Source organism: Esox lucius, chromosome 9, assembly GCF_011004845.1.
Source record: "Esox lucius isolate fEsoLuc1 chromosome 9, fEsoLuc1.pri, whole genome shotgun sequence".
In the NCBI taxonomy this organism is placed as follows: Eukaryota; Metazoa; Chordata; class Actinopteri; order Esociformes; family Esocidae; genus Esox; species Esox lucius.
In genome coordinates, this window is record NC_047577.1 from 204365 (window position 1) to 227123 (window position 22759).

Below are 22759 nucleotides of genomic sequence, written 5' to 3' on the forward strand. Positions count from 1 at the left end.
CCTACATGACATATGAGTGTAGGCCTACATGACATATGAGTGTAGGCCTACATGATATTTAAATGATGACACGTCACTTTCTGCCAGTAAGCAGTTGTGTTACTGAATTATTACTGGGGAGAAATCACAAAGCAACACAAAGTATTGTAGTGAAAGCAAAACTGTATTGGTCACATTGGACATTTAAGAGTTGATTAACTACGCCAGATAAATTATCAACATTTTATCACATTCAATTAAAGTTAAAAACAGAGTTCAGACACAGAGTTTAGAGTTAGGGTCAGAGGTCAACTCACCGGCCACCAGGCCATGTCCCTTCCAGCCAGGAAGTATCCACTCAGAGTGTTTCTGCTGACCCTGCATGATGACTGACACACACACACACACACACAAACCCTGCTACACAAGACCATAGTATTTGATTGTATTTCATATTAACCAATGGAGATCAATATACAAATAAAAACAATCAAATCCTGTATGTATTAGGGTTATGAAAACAATCAAATCCTGTATGCCTTAATAGTCCTACAATAACAAATCTAGTGGTTTACTGACAGGTAACTGACATGCCTCAGCCTAGTGGTTAGATTAATGACAGGTAACTGACATGCCTCAGCCTAGTGGTTAGATTACTGACAGGTAACTGACATGCCTCAGCCTAGTGGTTAGATTACTGACAGGTAACTGACATGCCTCAGCCTAGTGGTTAGATTACTGACAGGATACACATTGATGTCCTAAGCTAGCATGGTGAAAAATGTGTTCTGTCCCTGACAGTTGTTGCTGTTATTTGGAATGTGTTCTCTGGCAGTACAAGCTGCAGATAATAATTGAAATCCATCATAAATTACAATTCTTGAATCATAGTCATGAACAGAATAGAGAATTAAAGTAGTAAACAGGATAAAGTAGTAAACAGGATACAGATTTAAACTAGAAAGCATGAAACAAAATGTAAGTAGTTGACAGGATACAGATTTAAGTAGTAACAGGATTAAAGTAGTAAACAAGATAAAGTAGTAAACAGGATTAAAGTAGTAAAAGTGAAATCAACATGACACTAAGGCTTTTAACAAGGCAACAAAAAACTGAATTTGTGGAAATGTAACTTGTAAATATCAACAGACAGACAAACATACAGACAGACAGACAGAAAGCTATGTAAACAGACATACTAGCAGATAAGCAGATAATACCAGTTTGTCTTACCCAGATGCCAACAGCTACATTTAGCAGGAAGTACGCAGCAATGACAATGATGTCAGAGACACTGAATGACTGAGAGAGTGCAAAGAACTGGGTGGTGGAGTTGGACGCCATGGAGAAGCGTTCAAACACAGAAACACACTTACTGACCGTTCACTAACAAACACAGTTACTGACCGTTCACTAACAAACACAGTTACTGACCGCTCACAAAGAAACACAGTTACTGACCGTTCACTAACAAACACAGTTACTGACCGTTCACTAACAAACACAGTTACTGACCGTTCACTAACAAACACAGTTACTGACCGTTCACTAACAAACACAGAAACACACTCAGCCCGCTCACAAAGAAACACACTTACTGATCATTTACTAACAAACACAGTTACTGACCGTTCACTAACAAACACAGAAACACACTCAGCCCGCTCACAAAGAAACACACTTACTGATCATTTACTAACAGAGACACTTACTGGTTTGACACAAACTAACTGCTCAACAGCAGGACATAAAAACACAAACAAACACACAGAAATTGACCATTTACTAACAAACACACAGTTGCTGAATGCTTACTAATATAATTACTGACCATTCACAAACAGTTACTGACCATTCACTAACAAACACAGTTACTGACCGTTCACTAACAAACACAGTTACTGACCGTTCACTAACAAACACAGAAACACACTCAGCCCGCTCACAAAGAAACACACTTACTGATCATTTACTAACAAACACAGTTACTGACCGTTCACTAACAAACACAGAAACACACTCAGCCCGCTCACAAAGAAACACACTTACTGATCATTTACTAACAGAGACACTTACTGGTTTGACACAAACTAACTGCTCAACAGCAGGACATAAAAACACAAACAAACACACAGAAATTGACCATTTACTAACAAACACACAGTTGCTGAATGCTTACTAATATAATTACTGACCATTCACAAACAGTTACTGACCATTCACTAACAAACACAGTTACTGACCGCTCATTTTACAAACACAGTTACTGACCGCTCCTTAACAAACACAGTTACTGATTGCTCACTAACACAGTTACAGACCGCACACTAACAAACACAGTTACTGATTGCTCACTAACACACAGTTACTGACCGCTCACAAACAAATACAGTTACTGACTGCTCACAAACAAACACAGTTACTGACCGTTCACTAACAAACACAGTTACTGACCGTTCACAAACAAACACAGTTACTGACCGTTCACTAACAAACACAGTTACTGACCGTTCACTAACAAACACAGTTACTGACCGTTCACTAACAAACACAGTTACTGACCGTTCACTAACAAACACAGTTACTGACCGTTCACTAACAAACACAGTTACTGACCGTTCACTATCAAACACAGTTACTGACCGTTCACTAACAAACACAGTTACTGACCGTTCACTAACAAACACAGTTACTGACCGTTCACTATCAAACACAGTTACTGACCGTTCACTATCAAACACAGTTACTCACCGTTCACTAACAAACAGTTACTCACCGTTCACTAACAAACACAGTTACTCACCGTTCACTAACAAACACAGTTACTGACCGTTCACTAACAAACACAGTTACTGACCGTTCACTAACAAACACAGTTACTGACCGTTCACTAACAAACACAGTTACTGACCGTTCACTAACAAACACTTACTGGTTTTTCACCTACGTACACACTAACCCCACCAACACATTTTAACCACACTGTAACACACACTTTCTGACCACACAGACACTTAAACCTAATACACACTAAAACACTGGAACATACATCACACAACTAAACTGAAACCTGACCACCGCTCATATACCAGACCAGACACTAGAGAAACTAAAGGAGGAGAAATGAAGAAGACCAAGACAGACTGACAGAGTTTGAGGGCAGCTCTGTGTGTGAATTGATGATTAAACAGCCTGCTAATGTGTTTGTTTAAGCAGACACGTACGCTACCTGCAGGCCGGGGATAATGGAGAGTGTGTGAGAGCGACACAAAGTGTGTGTGTGTGTGTGTTGGTCATACACTAAGCTCGTGAGTGCAGAATGGACACAGGTCAAACATCCGCAAAAAAACAAAGATCAGCAGAGACACACCAAGGTTTAATCATCTGTAACTACACACGTATAATCAGTCGCTTTCTAACAACTCCTGTCAGCGCACCTCCCTGTCAGGGTTCCTCCCTGTCAGCGCAACTCACTGTCAGAGCACCTCCCTGTCAGTGATCCTCCCGGTCAGCGCACCTCCCTGTCAGAGCACCTCCCTGTCAGTAATCCTCCCTGTCAGTGCAACTCCCTGTCAGAGCACCTCCCTGTCAGAGCACCTCCCTGTCAGTGATCCTCCCTGTCAGAGCACCTCCCTGTCAGCACAACTCCCTATCAATTTGATCAATCAGTCGCTTTCTAACAACTCCTGTCAGCGCACCTCCCTGTCAGAGAACCGCCCTGTCAGAGCACCTCCCTGTCAGAGAACACCGCCCTGTCGGAGAACACCGCCCTGACGGAGCACCGCCCTGTCGGAACACCGCCCTGTCGGAACACCGCCCTGTCGGAGCACCTCCTTGTCAGAGCACCTCCCTGCCTAAATCTGTTCTGAATGCAGGAGGACTCAGAGAGGATATATTACATATATTTTTGCCTTCTGTGAACATTATATCTGATGTACAACTATCTCAGCCTTCTGTGAACATTATATCTGATGTACAACTATCTCAGCCTTCTGTGAACATTATATCTGATGTACAACTATCTCAGCCTTCTGTGAACATTATATCTGATGTACAACTATCTCAGCCTTCTGTGAACATTATATCTGATGTACAACTATCTCAGCCTTCTGTGAACATTATATCTGATGTACAACTATCTCAGCCTTCTGTGAACATTATATCTGACGTACAACTATCTCAGCCTTCTGTGAACATTATATCTGACGTACAACTATCTCAGCCTTCTGTGAACATTATATCTGACGTACAACTATCTCAGCCTTCTGTGAACATTATATCTGACGTACAACTATCTCAGCCTTCTGTGAACATTATATCTGAAAATCATTCCAAATTACAACAATGCTGTTAATTTGAATGGACACCATGTGCATGTATGTGTTCAAATTTTACAGTATTATGCACACTATGTTAGTATTTACACTCACCTAAAGGATTATTAGGAACACCTGTTAAATTTCTTATTATTGCCATTATCTAATCAACCAATCACATGGCAGTTGCTTCAATGCATTTAGGGGTGTGGTCCTGGTCAAGACAATCTCCTGAACTCCAAACTGAATGTCAGAATGGGAAAGAAAGGTGATTTAAGCAATTTTGAGAGTGGCATGGTTGTTGGTGCCAGGCGGGCCGGTCTGAGTATTTCACAATCTGCTCAGTACCTGGGATTTTCACACACAACCATTTCTAGGGTTTACAAAGAATGGTGTGAAAAGGGAAAAACATCCAGTATGCGGCAGTCCTGTGGGCGAAAATGCCTTGTTGATGCTAGAGGTCAGAGGAGAATGGGCTGATTCAAGCTGATAGAAGAGCAACTTTGACTGAAATAACGTTACAACCGAGGTATGCAGCAAAGCATTTGTGAAGCCACAACACGCACAACCTTGAGGTGGATGGGCTACAACAGCAGAAGACCCCACCGGGTACCACTCATCTCCACTACAAATAGGAAAAAGAGGCTACAATTTGCACAAGCTCACCAAAATTGGACAGTTGAAGACGGGAAGAATGTTGCTGGGTCTGATGAGTCTCGATTTCTGTTGAGACATTCAGATGGTAAAGTCAGAATTTGGCGTAAACAGAATGAGAACATGGATCCATCATGCCTTGTTACCACTGTGCAGGCTGTTGGTGGTGGTGTAATGGTGTGGGGGATGTTTTCTTGGCACACTTAGTGCCAATTGGGCATCGTTTAAATGCCACGGCCTACCTGAGCATTGTTTCTGACAATGTCCATCCCTTTATGACCAGCATGTACCCATCCTCTGATGGCTACTTCCAGCAGGATAATGCACCATGTCACAAAGCTCGAATCATTTCAAATTGGTTTCTTGAACATGACAGTGAGTTCACTGTACCGAAATGGCCCCCACAGTCACCAGATCTCAACCCAGTAGAGCATCTTTGGGATGTGGTGGAACGGGAGCTTCGTGCCCTGGATGTGCATCCCACAAATCTCCATCAACTGCAAGATGCTATCCTATCAATATGGGCCAACATTTCTAAAGAATGCTTTCAGCACCTTGTTGAATCAATGCCACGTAAAATTAAGGCAGTTCTGAAGGCGAAAGGGGGTCAAACACAGTATTAGTATGGTGTTCCTAATAATCCTTTAGGTGAGTGTATACTGTATTTGATAGTATAAGAAACTGTAAGGACTGGTTTGAGTTTTATACTATTCTTTGTGGGGACTTTTTAGTTCACAAAGACAGAATGTTGTATGCTTAGGACTAAGTTTAGGTTTAGTGAATTATGCTTAAACATTTTCACTTCAAATGTAATTCTGTGTGTGCGTGTGTGTGTAAAGTGCTGTGGTCATCATCCACTATTCAGTGTTTGCCAGGGAAACAGATGGTGGACTCCGACATCACTCTCTCACACACACAGCAAAGTAACATACAGCACACAAGGCATGAGAGACCATCAACAACCCTAAACCGCTCAAAAAGCTTAGGTTATGTAAAAACAATTCACAGAGGATTGAGACAATGCCCTCAAGGCCAGGATTTGACCAATACCCTCAGGGGCAGGTGAAAACCCATGGTCTAATATATGTTGATAACAATTATTTATAACAGTGGTGGAAACAGTGAGACAGGTGGAAAACAGTGAGACAGGTGTGTGCTTGTTCAGACACTGTCCCTCCATTTGCAATATCCTGTGCTGCCCATACACAGCTCTCCACGCTGCCCATACACAGCTCTCCACGCTGCCCATACACAGCTCTCCACGCTGCCCATACACAGCTCTCCACGCTGTGGACACTGTTAGGAAGCTGCTATGGTGCAGTGATCACACAACATTTCCTCTACAGGGAGCCAGGTTTTTCTGTGCTTTCCCTTCTCAATGACCAGGCTGAGTTCACTGAGCCTGCACTGTGTCAAGTGTGATGGCAATTCCATCGATCAGAACTCTTTAATGAGGAAGTACAGAGACGAAATTCTCTTGGCACAATTTAACAGTTTTATTAATTATTTGCAAATAAGAGACGCGACAAACGCTTACAAACATAATAGTCCGAGGAGTCTCTAACTTAATACAGGTCAGTCAACAGTATTTATTACAGTTAAAAGGGGTGTGGTAAGTTGTTGCCCATCTTTCCTGTGTCATAAAACACATTCCCTTTGTTTTATTACAACCTAAGCTTCACACAAAGGAAACTGTCCTTCCCCCCATAGGTAACTTCTTCAATTCTAAGAGTTCCAACCGAACCCGGACAGACAATAGATGGCCTGATGAGTCATACAGATGCGCAGATTAATGAGTACCCTTATAACCAGCTGATACCAGTCAATGATGCCCCCTAGGCAAATACCTGATCCCCCACATTCCTTTTCTAATTTGAACAAGGGGCTCTCAGTCCAGTGAGAATACATTGGTTAGACAAATGAGGCCTCCGTGTGTTAGTAGAACAGATTTGTAAGCCCCGGGCCAGTTGAATAAAGGGACTCTCTTTTTACTCAACTCTTCGTATTGCAGGACTTATAATGATATGAGTGGGGTTCACTGTATTTTAGGCATTTCCAAAACATAATTCCTATTTTTAGATTTTTTAATATGAATAGATATTGGCCTAGTTCTGCCCTGCATGTATTATTTGTAGTTTTCCTCTTGACATGTAGGAGAATCTTACAAAACTGCATGCAAGGTTTCAATGGGGTTTGTCCCAATTAGTCAAATCTTGTTTCATAAGTGGACCCCACACCTCACTGCCATAGAGGCCAATTGGTTTGATTATGAATTATTATTTGCCAAATTCTAATAGGTATTCAATCTTTTTTTTTTTTATGGTCCAGGGCTGACAGAACTGCTCTAGCAGGTCCAGAGCACAGGTTTGACAATACTGCTCTAGCAGGTCCAGGGCTGACAGTACTGCTCTAGCAGGTCCAGTTTCCAGGTCTGACAGTATGGCTTTAGCAGGTCCAGGTCTGACAGCATTGCTCTAGCAGGTCCAAGGCCCAGGTCTGACAGAACACCTCTAGCAGGTCCAGGTCTGACAGAACAGCTCTAGCAGGTCCAGGTCTGACAGTACAGCTCTAGCAGGTCCAGGTCTGACAGTACAGCTCTAGCAGGTCCAAGGCCCAGGTCTGACAGAACAGCTCTAGCAGGTCCAGGTCTGACAGTACAGCTCTAGCAGGTCCAGGTCTGAGAGTACTGCTCTAGCAGGTCCAGGTCTGACAGAACAGCTCTAGCAGGTCCAGGTCTGACAGTACAGCTCTAGCAGGTCCAGGTCTGACAGTACAGCTCTAGCAGGTCCAGGTCTGACAGAACAGCTCTAGCAGGTCCAGGTCTGACAGTACAGCTCTAGCAGGTCCAAGGCCCAGGTCTGACAGTACAGCTCTAGCAGGTCCAGGTCTGACAGAACAGCTCTAGCAGGTCCAGGTCTGACAGCATTGCTCTAGCAGGTCCAGGTCTGACAGTACTGCTCTAGCAGGTCCAGGTCTGACAGTACTGCTCTAGCAGGTCCAGGTCTGACAGAACAGCTCTAGCAGGTCCAGGTCTGACAGTACAGCTCTAGCAGGTCCAGGTCTGACAGCATTGCTCTAGCAGGTCCAGGTCTGACAGTACTGCTCTAGCAGGTCCAGGTCTGACAGAACAGCTCTAGCAGGTCCAGGTCTGACAGTACAGCTCTAGCAGGTCCAGGTCTGACAGTACTGCTCTAGCAGGTCCAGGGCCCAGGTCTGAGAGTACTGCTCTAGCAGGTCCAGGTCTGAGAGTACTGCTCTAGCAGGTCCAGGTCTGAGAGTACTGCTCTAGCAGGTCCAGGTCTGAAAGTACTGCTCTACCAGGTCCAGGTATGAAAGTACTGCTCTAGCAGGTCCAGGCTCTGCTGCAGGCCATGGGCTGTGGGTGACAGCAGGCACAGTTAATCTGCAAATGGCAGCAATTTAACATCTGAATTGTGGAGATTAACACCAGGGGCTGAGGGTTTTTCTAAAATGATGTAGATGTTGAATAGAAAAGGGCTGAGATTGCATCCCTGGTGAAGACCTCGTCTCTTGTAAAAGTATTTGGTTTGTTTTTTGCCTATTTTGATGCTACACATGGTGCCAGTATACATGTGATTAGGTCATATGTTTCACAACCTTAAACAAACGGCAAAACTCTCTCTTTTGGCATGAAATAAACATGTAGGATCTATCAAGATGAATTAATATGTAAAGCCTATTGAACACTGGCCACTGATACCAGCAGATCACTCTGAAAGGGTTAATATTCACTAAACACCAAACATCTGAACTTTCTAACCATCTCACCTCAACAACAAATTGGAACAACAGCTGTTATGCTGTAAAGGAGACCTTATGTTCGGGTGGTTTATTGAAATTTGGTTTGCTGAGATTGTGCATTTATTTACAGAACATGATAAAATAACACAATACTGAAACTTTGTATTTTCATACAATGCAAAAGTATATAATGTAACTTTTCTGTAATTTAGACATAGGCTAAAAGGATAAATGATTTTGACAATCTGCAATTCAACATTTACCAATGATTTTGCAATGTCCTATTTCCAGGATAATCCTTTTACTACAGATACATTTAAATTCTTCATGTTAGTAATAGGACATTATTTAATTTTCCATGTTGTTGAAACGGTTTAGTATCAAGCCTACTCGATACACTAACATTGTAGGATTACAATCCCATTTCACTCATAGCAACACATTTTATTTTACCTCAGTAGCATGTTAATTGCTATACTACATTGAATCTCCCGACTGTAGCGTGTTAATCGCTAACCTGTAGACATTTTGCAGGTCCTGTCAGTCGTCAGCCCCTATGTTGTGGAACAGAAAGGACATGGACTCTCGACAGTGGATCCTCCTTACAGCTTCACACAGAATCAAAGTCACGTCAACCGTCTTTATCTTAGAACACTGACGCTTCTGGGACCAATGAGGAATCGTGTTGGTTACGATCACCTGGAGACATGAAGGAAGGAGACTGAGTGAACAGAGCATTTCAAAGCTACAGGAGGCTCAGGGCAGCTGCCAATGGCAACATTAAATTGTTGTGATCTATGGTCCACCAATCATCCTGACACACTGACAAGCTCATTTCTAGTCAATGGCTCATCACCTATTATTATTATTATTGACTTCAACCTCTGGTTAGGGTGTATTTGGTGAAGGGGTGTCGGGTGTATTTGGTGAAGGGGTGTATTTGGTGAAGGGGTGTCGGGTGTATTTGGTGAAGGGGTGTCGGGTGTATTTGGTGAAGGGGTGTCGGGTGTATTTGGTGAAGGGGTGACTGGTGTATTTGGTGAAGGGGTGTCGGGTGTATTTGGTGAAGGGGTGTCGGGTGTATTTGGTGAAGGGGTGTCGGGTGTATTTGGTGAAGGGGTGTCGGGTGTATTTGGTGAAGGGGTGTCGGGTGTATTTGGTGAAGGGGTGTCGGGTGTATTTGGTGAAGGGGTGTCGGGTGTATTTGGTGAAGGGGTGACTGGTGTATTTGGTGAAGGGGTGTCGGGTGTATTTGGTGAAGGGGTGTCGGGTGTATTTGGTGAAGGGGTGTCGGGTGTATTTGGTGAAGGGGTGTCGGGTGTATTTGGTGAAGGGGTGACTGGTGTATTTGGTGAAGGGGGGTCGGGTGTATTTGATGAAGGGGTGTCGGGTGTATTTGGTGAAAGGATGACGGGTGTATTTGGTGAAGGGGTGTCGGGTGTATTTGGTGAAGGGGTGTCGGGTGTATTTGGTGAAGGGGTGTCGGGTGTATTTGGTGAAGGGGTGTCGGGTGTATTTGGTGAAGGGGTGTCTAGTGTATTTGGTGAAGGGGTAATTGAGTAGCCATCTTAAAATGCTTGAACTTACTTTAAATCACTGTCTTCTAAAAAAACCTCAATTGCTTCTTGATTAATGATGAAAAATCACATTCCTGCAAAAAACTATGACAGACGCCTCCCACCTGACTGATAGCTGAGTCCTGGAGGATTCTGGGAGCATCTGCTGACAGGATGGCGTGTGTTGCCATGGCAATTATAGGGCCCGCTCCTCTCTCCCTTAGCATCTCTGCTGCGGCAACAAAACCTACTGCATCATCGATGATGTCATCCTTTGGGAGAACATACAGTCCCTTAAGTACAGAGATCAGACGGCTAATGTGACATCATCCTTCACATATATACTAGCATGACATACAGGACAATCTGACAACCTTTAGTACTGACACCTCAGACCTCCCGAACCCCTGACCTTTGACCCCTGCTCCACTCACCACGATGATGGCTATACGTCCTTCTACGTCTCCGACGACTGAGATGGGAGGCTTCTCCTTAGGGATACACACTGAAACACACAATGAAACACACTGAAACACATAACGAAACAACACACTGGAACACACAACGAAACAACACACAATGAAGCACCTAATGAAACAGTACAATGGAAACAACACAACGAAACAACAAAACAAAACAACAATAATACAACACACTGAAACACACAACGAAACAACACACTGAAACACACAACGAAACAACACACTGAAACACACACTGATACACACAACAAAACAACACACTGGAACACACAACGAAACAACACAATGAATCAACACACAAACACACAATGAAACACATAATGAAACAGTACAATGGAAACAACACAACGAAACAACACACTGAAACACACAACGAAACACACTGGAACAACACACTGATACACACAACGAAACAACACATTGAATAAACATAATGAAACAACACAACGAAACACACTGAAACAACACACTGATACACACAACGAAACAACACAATGAAACAACACACAAACACACAATGAAACATTAAAACAGTACAATGGAAACAACACAACGAAACAACAATAATACAACACACTGAAACACACAATGAAACACACTGATACACGCAACGAAACAACACATTGAATAAACACAATGAAACAACACATTGAATAAACACAATGAAACAACACACAAACACACAATGGAAACAACACAATGGAAACAACACAACGAAAACAACAATAATACAACACACTGAAACACACAAAGAAACAACACACTGAAACACACAACGAAACACAACGAAAAACACAACGAAACATACAACGAAACAACACACTGTTACTGAAACACACGAAACAAAACACTGAAACAAAACGAAACAACACACTGAAACAAAACGAAACAACACACTGAAACAAAACATGTGTGTGTCTGTGTGTGTATCTTACATGGTATTTGAGGTATAGCTCCTGCATTACGGACTGTGTGTGTGTGTGTCTTACATGGTATTTGAGGTATAGCTCCTGCATTACGGACTGTGTGTGTGTGTGTGTGTGTCTTACATGGTATTTGAGGTATAGCTCCAGCATTACGGACTGTGTGTGTGTGTCTTACATGGTATTTGAGGTATAGCTCCAGCATTACGGACTGTGTGTGTGTGTGTGTGTGTGTGTGTCTTACATGGTATTTGAGGTATAGCTCCAGCATTACGGACTGTGTGTGTGTGTCTTACATGGTATTTGAGGTATAGCTCCAGCATTACGGACTGTGTGTGTGTGTCTTACATGGTATTTGAGGTATAGCTCCAGCATTACGGACTGTGTGTGTGTGTGTGTGTCTTACATGGTATTTGAGGTATAGCTCCAGCATTACGGACTGTGTGTGTGTGTGTGTCTTACATGGTATTTGAGGTATAGCTCCTGCATTACGGACTGTGTGTGTGTGTGTGTATATCTTACATGGTATTTGAGGTATAGCTCCAGCATTACGGACTGTGTGTGTGTGTCTTACATGGTATTTGAGGTATAGCTCCAGCATTACGGACTGTGTGTGTGTGTGTCTTACATGGTATTTGAGGTATAGCTCCAGCATTACGGACTGCCGGAGGGGAGTGGCGACCGTCCAGCAGGTCTGTTTCTGAATCTCCATGAATCACTGCGATGCACAAACGTAACCTCTCCGCTAAGGACTGGGCCCTACACACACAAAACACTTAGAGCCCAGAAAGGAAATGGACAAAGTAAGGATTTCTAATATCTCCTTGTAGCTTCAGGGACAGATACCACCTATGTTGTTCCTATGTAGGTTCTTTATGTAGCCAGGGGTATAAACAACAACTATGTAGCTCATACATACGCTCTATATAGCTAGAGGGCAGAGACAACATCTTTGTAACTTGGGATAAAAGCAACACTTTTGTAATTCCTATCTAGGGTGGTTATGTAGCTACAGGTATGGACAATACCCATGTAACTCCTATGTAGGGTCTTTATGTACAGTGGACATATAAAGTCTACACACCCCCGTTAAAATGCCAGGTTCTTGTGATTCAAAGAATGTGACAAAGATAAATCATGTCAGAACTTTTAACGTGAACAATTCAATTGAAAAACAAACAGAAATCTTTGAGAAAAAATAAAATAAAAGTCTCACAATAACCTGGTTGCACAAGTGTGCACACCCTTAAACTAATAATTTGTTGAAGCACCTTTTGATTTTATTCTTATTTATTTATTCTCCTTCCCCCTGTGCTCGCAACCTTGGGGTCATCCTTGACTCCACCCTCTGTTTCGAGCAACACATTAAACATACTGTCAAATCATCTTTCTTTCATCTTCGTAACATTGCAAAACTCAAATCCTCCCTCCCCCCACCTGCAGCTGAAACTCTGATTCATGCATTCATCTCCTCCCGTCTTGACTATTGTAACTCCCTCTTGTCCGGCATCAACTCCTCATACCTCCATAAGCTCCAAATGGTTCAAAACTCTGCTGCGAGGCTTCTTACTCATTCAAAGTCCTGGCAGCACATCACCCCCATCCTCTGTGAGCTTCACTGGCTCCCTGTCAAACAGCGCATTGAATACAAAATACTCCTCCTGACTTACAAAGCCCTCTACAAACTTGCTCCCCCCTACCTCTCGGACCTTCTTCAACACTATCAACCTTCACACTCACTCCGCTCTTGTACAGCAGGCCACCTCATCATCCCCAGATCCAAGCTACGGAGCTTTGGTGACAGGGCATTCTCCAGGGTTGCTCCCCGGCTCTGGAACTCACTGCCACAATCCATCCTTGACTCTGACTCTCTTAACACCTTCCGCCTCCGCCTTAAGCCATTTCTGTTTAAACAAGCCTTCCCATAGCCCCTTTGTTGTTGTATATTTTATTTCTCAGTGTTCTTTGTTTTGCTTGTTTTTGTAAAGCGTCTTTGGGTCATTGAAAAGCGCTATATAAATCCCATGTATTATTATTATTATTTATTACAGCACTCATTTTGGGTAGGAGTCAATTAGCATGGCACATCTTGATGTGGCAATATTGGCCCACTCTTCTTTGCAAAAGCGCTCCAAATCTGTCAGATTGCGAGGACATCTCCTGTGCACAGCCCTCTTCAGATCAACCCACAGATGTTCAATTGGATTCAGGTCTGGGCTCTGGCTGGGCCATTCCAAAACGTTAATCTTCTTCTGGTGAAGCCATGCATTTGTGGATTTGGATGTGTGCTTTGGGTCGTTCTCGTGCTGAAAGGTGAACCTCCTCTTCATCTTCAGCTTTCTAACGGACACCTGAAGGTTTTGTGCCAAAATTGCCTGGTATTTGGAACTGTTCATAATTCCCTCCACCCTGACTAAGGCCCTGGTTCCAGCTGAAGAAAAACAGCCCATAAGCATGATGCTGCCACCACCATGCTTCACTGTGGGTATGGTGTTCTTTGGGTGATGTGCAGTGTTGGCTTTGCACCAAACATACCTTTTGGAATTATGGCCAAAAAGTTAAACCTTGGGTTCATCAGACCATAACACATTTTCCCACATGCTTTCGGGGGACTTGTTTTTGTAAACTTCAGCCAGACTTGGATGTTTCTCTTTGTAAGAAAAGGCTTCGGTCTTGGCCCCCTACCCCTTAGCCCATTCAGATGAAGAATATGGGACATTGTTGTCACATGTAGCACACAGCCAGTACTTGCCAGAAATTCCTGCACTTCCTTTAATGTTGCTGTAGGCCTCTTGGAAACCTCCCTGACCAATTTTCTTTTAGTCTTTTCATTAATTTTGGAGGGAAGTCCAGTTCTTGGTAATGTCTCTGTTGTGCCATATTTTCTCCACTTGATGATGACTGTCTTTACTGTGTTCCATGGTATATCTAATGCTTTGGAAACTATTTTGTACCCTTCTCCTGATTGACATCTTTCAACAATGAGATCCCTCTGATGCTTTGGAAGCTCTCTGCTGACCCTGGCTTTTGCTCTGAGATGCAACTAAGAAAATGTCAGGAAAATCCTACAAGAACAGCTGAACTTTATTTGTGATTAATCCGTCACTTTAAATGATGGCAGGTGTGTAATGACTTCTATTTAACATGAGTTTAAATGTGATTGGTTAATTCTGAACACAGCCATATCCCCAGTTATAAGAGGGTGTGCACACTTATTCAACCATATTATTCTAATGTTTTAATTTTTCCCCCTCTAAGATTTCAGTTTGTTTTTAAATTGAATTGTTCACATTATAAGTCACATTAAATTGGAAAAATGATTTATCTTTGTCTCATTCTTTTACATCACAAAAACCTGGCATTGTAACAGGGGTGTGTAGCCTTTTTATATCCACTGTAGCTAGGGGTACAGACAACACCTCCACACTACGCGGTTCCCTTCACCTATGACAGCCTAAACAGAGAAATATCTCACCAGCCACTTCGAATTACACTCAGTGGCCAGTTAATTCAGTACAACCATTCAGTATCATCACGGAGCACTTGGTGCATAGACTGTATAGTATCAACGCAGGGACACGCTCTGTTATCCATGGCTGTTAACTGACAGAAGTGGAAAAAGATGTGAATGTCTTCTATAATACCGTCTGTGACAAGAACCAATGAGTTGTTCGTTTGGAGATACCGTTCTGCACACCCGTCTTACTGCACTGTTATTTTCCGGTTTGTGGCCTGCCTGTTAGCTTGCACGATTCTTGCCATTCTTCTTTTACCTCTCATCAGCTACTTGAACATCTATCAAGCACTAATGATGATAAGGAGTTTTAAGTCACTCGGGTCACTACTTGTTTTTTCACTGGTATACCTACTAAACCAAAAGTTTTCCCTAGCTTAAAATTAGGCAAAGGTGGTACCCCAACGCCTGCAACCCCACGCTCCACCGGACATCCCTCTGTGATATCTGGCTACACACTAGAAAAAAAGACAACTATTACAGGGTTAAATCTGCCCTGTTGTCCATGTCCACTTGAGCAGCTAATGCACACTAAAATGTCCTCCCTAACAGCAACCAAAATACAAGGAATATATTTATTCTTTGCATATTAACGTTACATTTTTTATCTTTTACATATGTAGGTTTTAACCTGCACTCTTTTTGGTTCTCCTCTGCCTGTTGATGACTAGACATTTTATTGGATTTAGGAGCATCCAGCCTATAGTTCTTGCTTGGCTGTTTTAAGCCCCCCATGGTCCAACACTAATGATGGCCCGCTGGCCCGAGGCCGGTAAGACCTAACGTCAGGCCCCATATAAGCCAGTGATCAATATCCTAATTTAAATTCAGTGTCGTATTAAAACATTTGCTTGTCATCTTTGTCACTCTTCCCGCTTCAATGTTCATTTGTTCTCGCATTAAAATGTGTGTGACGATTCTTCTCCCCCCTCGGTGTAGTACAGTACCGGTGTCGTCTTTTTGACCAATAACATTCGATGGCTCGTCTGTTTTGACCAGTCATAGTTCATAGTGCATTCTAGAGCAGGACCCAAACATTGCATCGTACGAGGCAAAGCAAATGCGATCATTTTTGTCTTTGTGGAAAGAACAGGTTTCCATGGGTCGAAATCAATAACGGCAAGAAAAACTTTCCGCCATACCTGACGTACATTCAAAAGCGGACAAGGCAGGGTCATTTAAAAGTGAACGAACACCTACCGAAAAAAAATTCTGTTCAGTCCCTGCTGCTTGTGGGGTGTATTGCAGCCATACGGACTTGGCATGTCGACAGTAAGTGTCATGTTAACCACGCCTGCTTAATCGCTAACTTGCAGTCACACACAAGAAAACCAACTAGCTTTTATACACCGATCAGCCATAACATTATGACCACTGACAGGTGAAGTGAATAACACTGATACACCCATCAGCCATAACATTATGACCACTGACAGGTGAAGTGAATAACACTGATACACCCATCAGCCATAACATTATGACCACTGACAGGTGAAGTGAATAACACTGATACACACATCAGCCATAACATTATGACCACTGACAGGTGAAGTGAATAACACTGATACACCCATCAGCCATAACATTATGACCACTGACAGGTGAAGTGAATAACACTGATACACCCATCAGCCATACCATTATGACCACTGACAGGTGAAGTGAATAACACTGATACACCCATCAGCCATAACATTATGACCACTGACAGGTGAAGTGAATAACACTGATACACCCATCAGCCATAACATTATGACCACTGACAGGTGGAGTGAATAACACTGACAATAGGTATACCTATTACACTGACTGAACACGGTGGTATACGTACTAAACTGACTGAACACGGTGGTATACGCACTAAACTGACTGAACACGGTGGTATACGTACTAACCTGACTGAACAGGGTGGTATACGTACTAAACTGACTGAACACGGTGGTATACGTACTAAACTGACTGAACACGGTGGTATACGTACTAATCTGACTGAACACGGTGGTATACGTACTAATCTGACTGAACACGGTGGTATACGTACTAATCTGACTGAACACGGTGGTATACGTACTAAACTGACTGAACACGGTGGTATACGTACTAAACTGACTGAACACGGTGGTATACGTACTAAACTGACTGAACACGGTGGTATACGTACTAAACTGACTGAACACGGTGGTATATGTACTAAATATCTGTGTGACATGAGAAGTCTTGAGGCTAGAGGGTTCACAGGTAAGGTTTAGGGGTCAGGTCTAAGGGTTACATGTTCATGGGTTAGATTTAGGTTTAGGGGTCAGGTCTAAGGGTTAGAAGGTTCATGGGTAAGGTTTTGGGGTCAGGTTTAAGGGTTAGAGGGTTGCATACCTCTTGGCTGAAGCAGGTGATTTGGCCACGATGACGGCATTTCTGTAGTCTGGAATCTACAAAAACATAAAAGGGGTTATGGGTAAGAGAGTCCTACCGCCTGTACATATGGAGATGGTCACATGTAATCAAATAAATTCAAATAATCAACAATTGACTGAAAGTGGTTATACAAGTATTAGTCTTACCTCCTCTTTTTTGACCTAGGGTTTACAAGTAATGTAATCTTACCTCCTTAATGTAATGTGGGTAATGCAGTAGAAAGTGGTTATGGATAATGTAGTTTTACCTACACTGTATATGCTGCAGTTGGAAGGGGTTATGGATAATATAGTTTTACCTCCTCCTGTATGTACTGCAGTAGAAATGGGGAAGCTCTCAGGTTGTCGACTGGGATGTTGAAGAAACCCTGAATCTCCTTCTGATGAAGGTCCATAGTGATGAGGTGGGTTAATCCTAACCAAACACACACATGGCATGTAGACTAACTTGAACTGATTTACAACACAAATGAAATACACACACTCCACGCTGAGTTATACGTGTATCAGTGTGTAGCTCTCTGTATGCTGGGAGGAATTAACTGACATAAACAAATAAAAGGGATCCTGCTGTGCTCACATTCCCCAAAAGAAAATATTTTCCCACAATGCAATATTTTCCCTATACAATGTAGAGCAAAGATGCCACATTACAACACCAGTAGCATTAACACCAGTAGCATAAGCATTAACACCAGTAGCATTAACACCCGTAGCATTAACACCAGTAGCATTAACACCAGTAGCATAAGCATTAACACCAGTAGCATTAACACCAGTAGCATAAGCATTAACACCAGCAGCATTAACACCAGCAGCATTAACACCAGCAGCATTAACACCAGCAGCATTAACACCAGCAGCATTAACACCAGCAGCATTAACACCAGTAGCATAAGCATTAACACCAGCAGCATTAACACCAGTAGCATAAGCATTAACACCAGTAGCATTAACACCAGTAGCATATGCATTAACACCAGTAGCATTAACACCAGTAGCATTAAAAAGTGTAGTAGAAAATGCGTTGGAAACATCCCCAACATTACATTTTTATTTGACACAGAAAAGTATGTTTTTCCTGCTGTTATTTATCACTGCTTGGTGAAACCACCGACTCCACTGGGTCAGGGGTAGTCTCCTTTAACCCAGGTGCCCACACATTACAATGTGGTGCGTGTGTGTGTCTGTGGGCGTGTCTGTGTCTCACCTGCTCTACAAAGGAGTGATGCGATGAGCTTACAGACGATGGACCCCCTCTTCCTCATCTTACACTGTTTACTGTAAGGTAAGTATGGCAAAACACCACATACACTTCTGGCACTCGATGTCACACACCCGTACGCCATCACACACAACTCCATCAGGCACTGGTTCACATTCCTGTCAACACAAAGACAGGTACACCCATTACCACAGGGACACCATCATAACATCTACTGTATGGATGCCTTGGTAACAGTCTACTGTAGGGACGCCACGGTAACACTGCATTTGGCACTTGTAACAGCCCTTGTGTGCCTTGTTAGGAAGGTAAGGCAGGTAGGCAGGAAACAGACAAACATACGAAGACATGGTCTGGATGATGTAGACATCCTTTCCTCTGACTGAATCCTTGATCTGGACATGTGTTTCTATGGAGATAGAGAGTCAGAAGTTAGTGTCAGTGGTCATGGATTCCAATTTCCCCCACTATCATCCCCACCCCCACCATCAACACTGTAATCATTACCACTATCATCCCCACCCCCACCATCATCCCCACCATCACCACTGTAATCATTACCACTATCATCCCCACCCCCACCATCACCACTGTAATCATTACCACTATCATCCCCACCCCCACCATCATCCCCACCATCACCACTGTAATCATTACCACTATAATCCCCACCCCCACCAACACCACTGTAATCATTACCACTATCATCCCCACCCCCACCATCACCACTGTAATCATTACCACTATCATCCCCACCCCCACCATCATCCCCACCATCACCACTGTAATCATTACCACTATAATCCCCACCCCCACCAACACCACTGTAATCATTACCACTATCATCCCCACCCCCACCATCACCACTGTAATCATTACCACTATCATCCCCACCCCCACCATCATCCCCACCATCACCACTGTAATCATTACCACTATCATCCCCACCCCCACCATCACCACTGTAATCATTACCATTATCATCCCCACCCCCACCATCATCCCCACCATCATCCTCACCATCACCATCCCCACTATCATCCCCACCCCTCCATCACAATCCCCACTATCATCCCCACCATAATCAACACCACCATCCCCACAATCATCACCACTATAATCATCCCCACCATCACCACTATAATCATCCCCATCCCAAACATCACCATCTCCATCACCACCATCCCCACCCCCACCACCATCAAACATCGAACACCTGGTGCTTATATTTGCAAAATGCAGGTTTAAAACGTCAATAATTCTTCCCTGAACTCCTCCTCGCCCCCATCACCCTCACCTCCATTAGATTCCTGGTAAACTTCAGTCTTTCCCAGCTCCACTCCCAGTCTCCTACGAGATCAAATGTACAAACATAGGTTACATTCAAGTCAAGACAATATGGTTACATGTTTTACAAATGAGCTTTCCATAATAGAAACATTATATATTTATATTCTGCTCTACCAGATGTTAGTAACTAAAGGGTTTAGCTCCAGTCCTGCTCTAATAGAGGTCCTGGTTAGTAACTAAAGGGTTTAGCTCCAGTCCTGCTCTAATAGAGGTCCTGGTTAATAACAAGAATGTTTAGCTCCAGTCCTGCTCTAGTAGAGGTCCTGGTTAGTAACTAAATGGTTTAGCTCCAGTCCTGCTCTAATAGAGGTCCTGGTTAGTAACTAGAGGGTTTAGCTCCATTCCTGCTCTAGTAGAGGTCCTGGTCAGTAACAAGAGGGTTTAGCTCCAGCCCTGCACTATTACACATCCTGGTTAGTAACGGCTCTACCAAAATTCGTTGTAACTGAATCAAATGTGTAAGACTATTGGAGGGCTGGAGCAAAAGCCACAATCTGAAATGGAGTAATCTTTTCCACAAGACAGCTTGGTAGCAGATGACACAGCCATCCACAGATGGTAGCAGATGACACACCCGGTTCCCATTTGGTTACAAACGCAGCATAAATCTGGAGCACATAAGTGTGGGTGATCTATTGACTCACTCAGCAATCCGGTTGGCCAATTCCATGCAGGAGGGTGAGGAGTTAGCAGAGAAGAGGACAAATCTGTCCTTCAGAGATTCTACATCTGACTTAGCAGCTCCCTCTTCACCTGGGGGAGTGGCCAACCCATCCCTGGGTTGCCACACATCAGTGAGACCCTCCTGTAGTAATGAGCACACATCATCATCATCTTCTCACACAAACCAAATTCCACACAGATACCCAGGTTTCATCTTAATGGGCTACAACACTGACTAGAGGCCCTCCCCAACATAAACACCCAGTTCCCAAACATCAACCTGCTATGAAAACATTCAACCAGAGACCCAGTTACTAAATCACGCCTGCTGAGTATCTATATTTAGATATAGATACTCGGATAGACAGGATAGAGTAGAAAGCCAACATATTTTCATTGTTTGAACGCCTGTGGAAGAAGTGTCTTTTAACACGTAAGAAGGGACATATCAAACCAGCGGAAAGTATGGTCCCTTAGTTTTATACACATGCCTTGTGAAACGTGTTAACTTCGAGCCCGACTACATTTCGTTGCAGCCTACGGAATGACGGCAACTACACCTGCGTCGAGACAATTCCATTGTTGCGTCTATTATATCGCTGATTCAGTAAAATAAGTTGTTTTTTTCCGCCTAGACGTCTTAAGATGAATGGAATAATTAATTACTGTACCTTTAAATCGCCAGTGATTTAAGAGCTTCAACTAAATTATTAAACTTTCAATCGAAACATGAACAAGCAAGTGGATTTAGGGCATATAATGCTATACGACGTCACCTGGGAGAGACTAGTTGTAGTTAATTAGTAAGCCGACGTTAGTTATTTTGGTTAAAATCAGCCAGTAGTTAAGTCATTGCAGTCTCGTGACAAACGAACGATACCCTGCGGATACTAGTCAGTGTCCCACGTGCGGGTGTCTACTACACATTCCATCATTTAGATGTGTATCCAATATAACGGTTAATGCTTTACTGACTTTCAGACAATATAAACTGATACGCAATAAATCACTCACAAGTTTGCTTTCCGTGTCCATTAAAATTCGTATTCTTTCGCTTTCGAAACCTGACATGATTTCTGGGGAGGACAGGATCACAAAGTATAGTGGTGCCACCGAGTGGTGGATATGATCCTCACACCCGTCCCCTGCATTCGAATTGAATCATTCTGGTTTTACATGAATTCAACTTCCATAAAGCGTCCGGTTTACATATGGTATGGGAGAAATTCCGACCAGTGTACACGACCGTCGTCATTGGGTACAGAACCTCTACCAGTGTCACTTCAGCTACAATTAAACAGTATTTCCGGATCACGTAATTTCTGCATAAATATTGGCTGGGAATCCTGGAATACTCAGAATCTCCTCCTGTGTGACAGCGTTTGACGCGAAGTGAAAAGCCAGTTGACAGTGCCGCGCAATGTCAACATATTTTGTTAGTGGATTCCCTGGGGAGTTCTTCGAACCCCACTTTAGCTTGGTTCCAGCCTACTCAAACTTTCAAATGTTGTTTAGTATGAACAAAAACAATGAAGAATTAAGATCTAAACATATTTTGTTAACAATCACCTCTTCAGGTTGTCATGTTACGTCATGCGGTTACTAAGCTAAAAACCCTGATGTGTGTCTAGAAACTGGAATGACACGTCAATAACGTTACGATTAAAAATATACGATGTTACACAAAATCAACTTTCATGTTTTAGATATTAGAAAATAAATGTATTGTTGTGCTTTCTTTCTTGACGTAATTTGTCTGAGGGCTTTTTTTTTCAACGTACCCTATTTACAACGTACGTTTAACGAAACGAACACTCGTCATTCGATGTTTCCCATCTCCTCAAGTAGATTCTACTATGACGACCCCATGTGACGATCCAGCCGCAGAGACTGAATCACCCGGAACAAACACTACCAGACCAAA

At 43.0% G+C, this 22759-nt stretch overlaps 2 protein-coding genes across 7 annotated transcripts in view; both read right to left on the bottom strand.

Annotated features, from left to right (window-relative positions):
• Positions 1-3440, bottom strand: part of slc5a10 (solute carrier family 5 member 10) — a 58292-nt gene extending 54852 nt beyond the window's left edge. Inside the window, exons 1-3 of one of the 2 annotated variants that reach the window (XM_034294163.1) lie at positions 1433-3440; positions 1213-1351; positions 297-368 (exon numbers count right to left, since the gene is read on the bottom strand). In XM_034294163.1, coding sequence (XP_034150054.1) covers positions 297-368; positions 1213-1323 — 183 coding nt within the window. In that variant the 5' untranslated portion in view covers positions 1324-1351; positions 1433-3440. Of the gene's footprint in view, positions 1-296; positions 369-1212; positions 1409-1432 lie in introns of those variants that run through there. The other variant, XM_029122083.2, reaches the window with a different exon arrangement.
• Positions 297-22729, bottom strand: LOC105008286 (phosphoribosyl pyrophosphate synthase-associated protein 2). 5 transcript variants are annotated; one of them, XM_029122142.2, is made up of 12 exons: positions 21850-22218; positions 20817-20977; positions 20120-20172; positions 19165-19231; positions 18808-18980; positions 17897-18012; positions 17557-17612; positions 12301-12431; positions 10702-10772; positions 10393-10539; positions 9229-9410; positions 297-368 (listed from the first exon to the last, which is right to left on the bottom strand). In XM_029122142.2, the coding sequence occupies exons 1-11, from the start codon at positions 21904-21906 to the stop codon at positions 9252-9254; spliced, it is 1191 nt and encodes a 396-aa protein (XP_028977975.1). In that variant the 5' UTR covers positions 21907-22218; the 3' UTR covers positions 297-368; positions 9229-9251. The 5 variants fall into 5 exon arrangements, with proteins under 5 accessions (XP_028977975.1, XP_028977976.1, XP_028977974.1 ...); XM_029122143.2 differs by lacking the exon at positions 297-368 and adding an exon at positions 5001-5018; XM_029122141.2 differs by lacking the exon at positions 297-368 and adding an exon at positions 6789-8325.
• Positions 22730-22759: the final 30 nt, after the last annotated feature.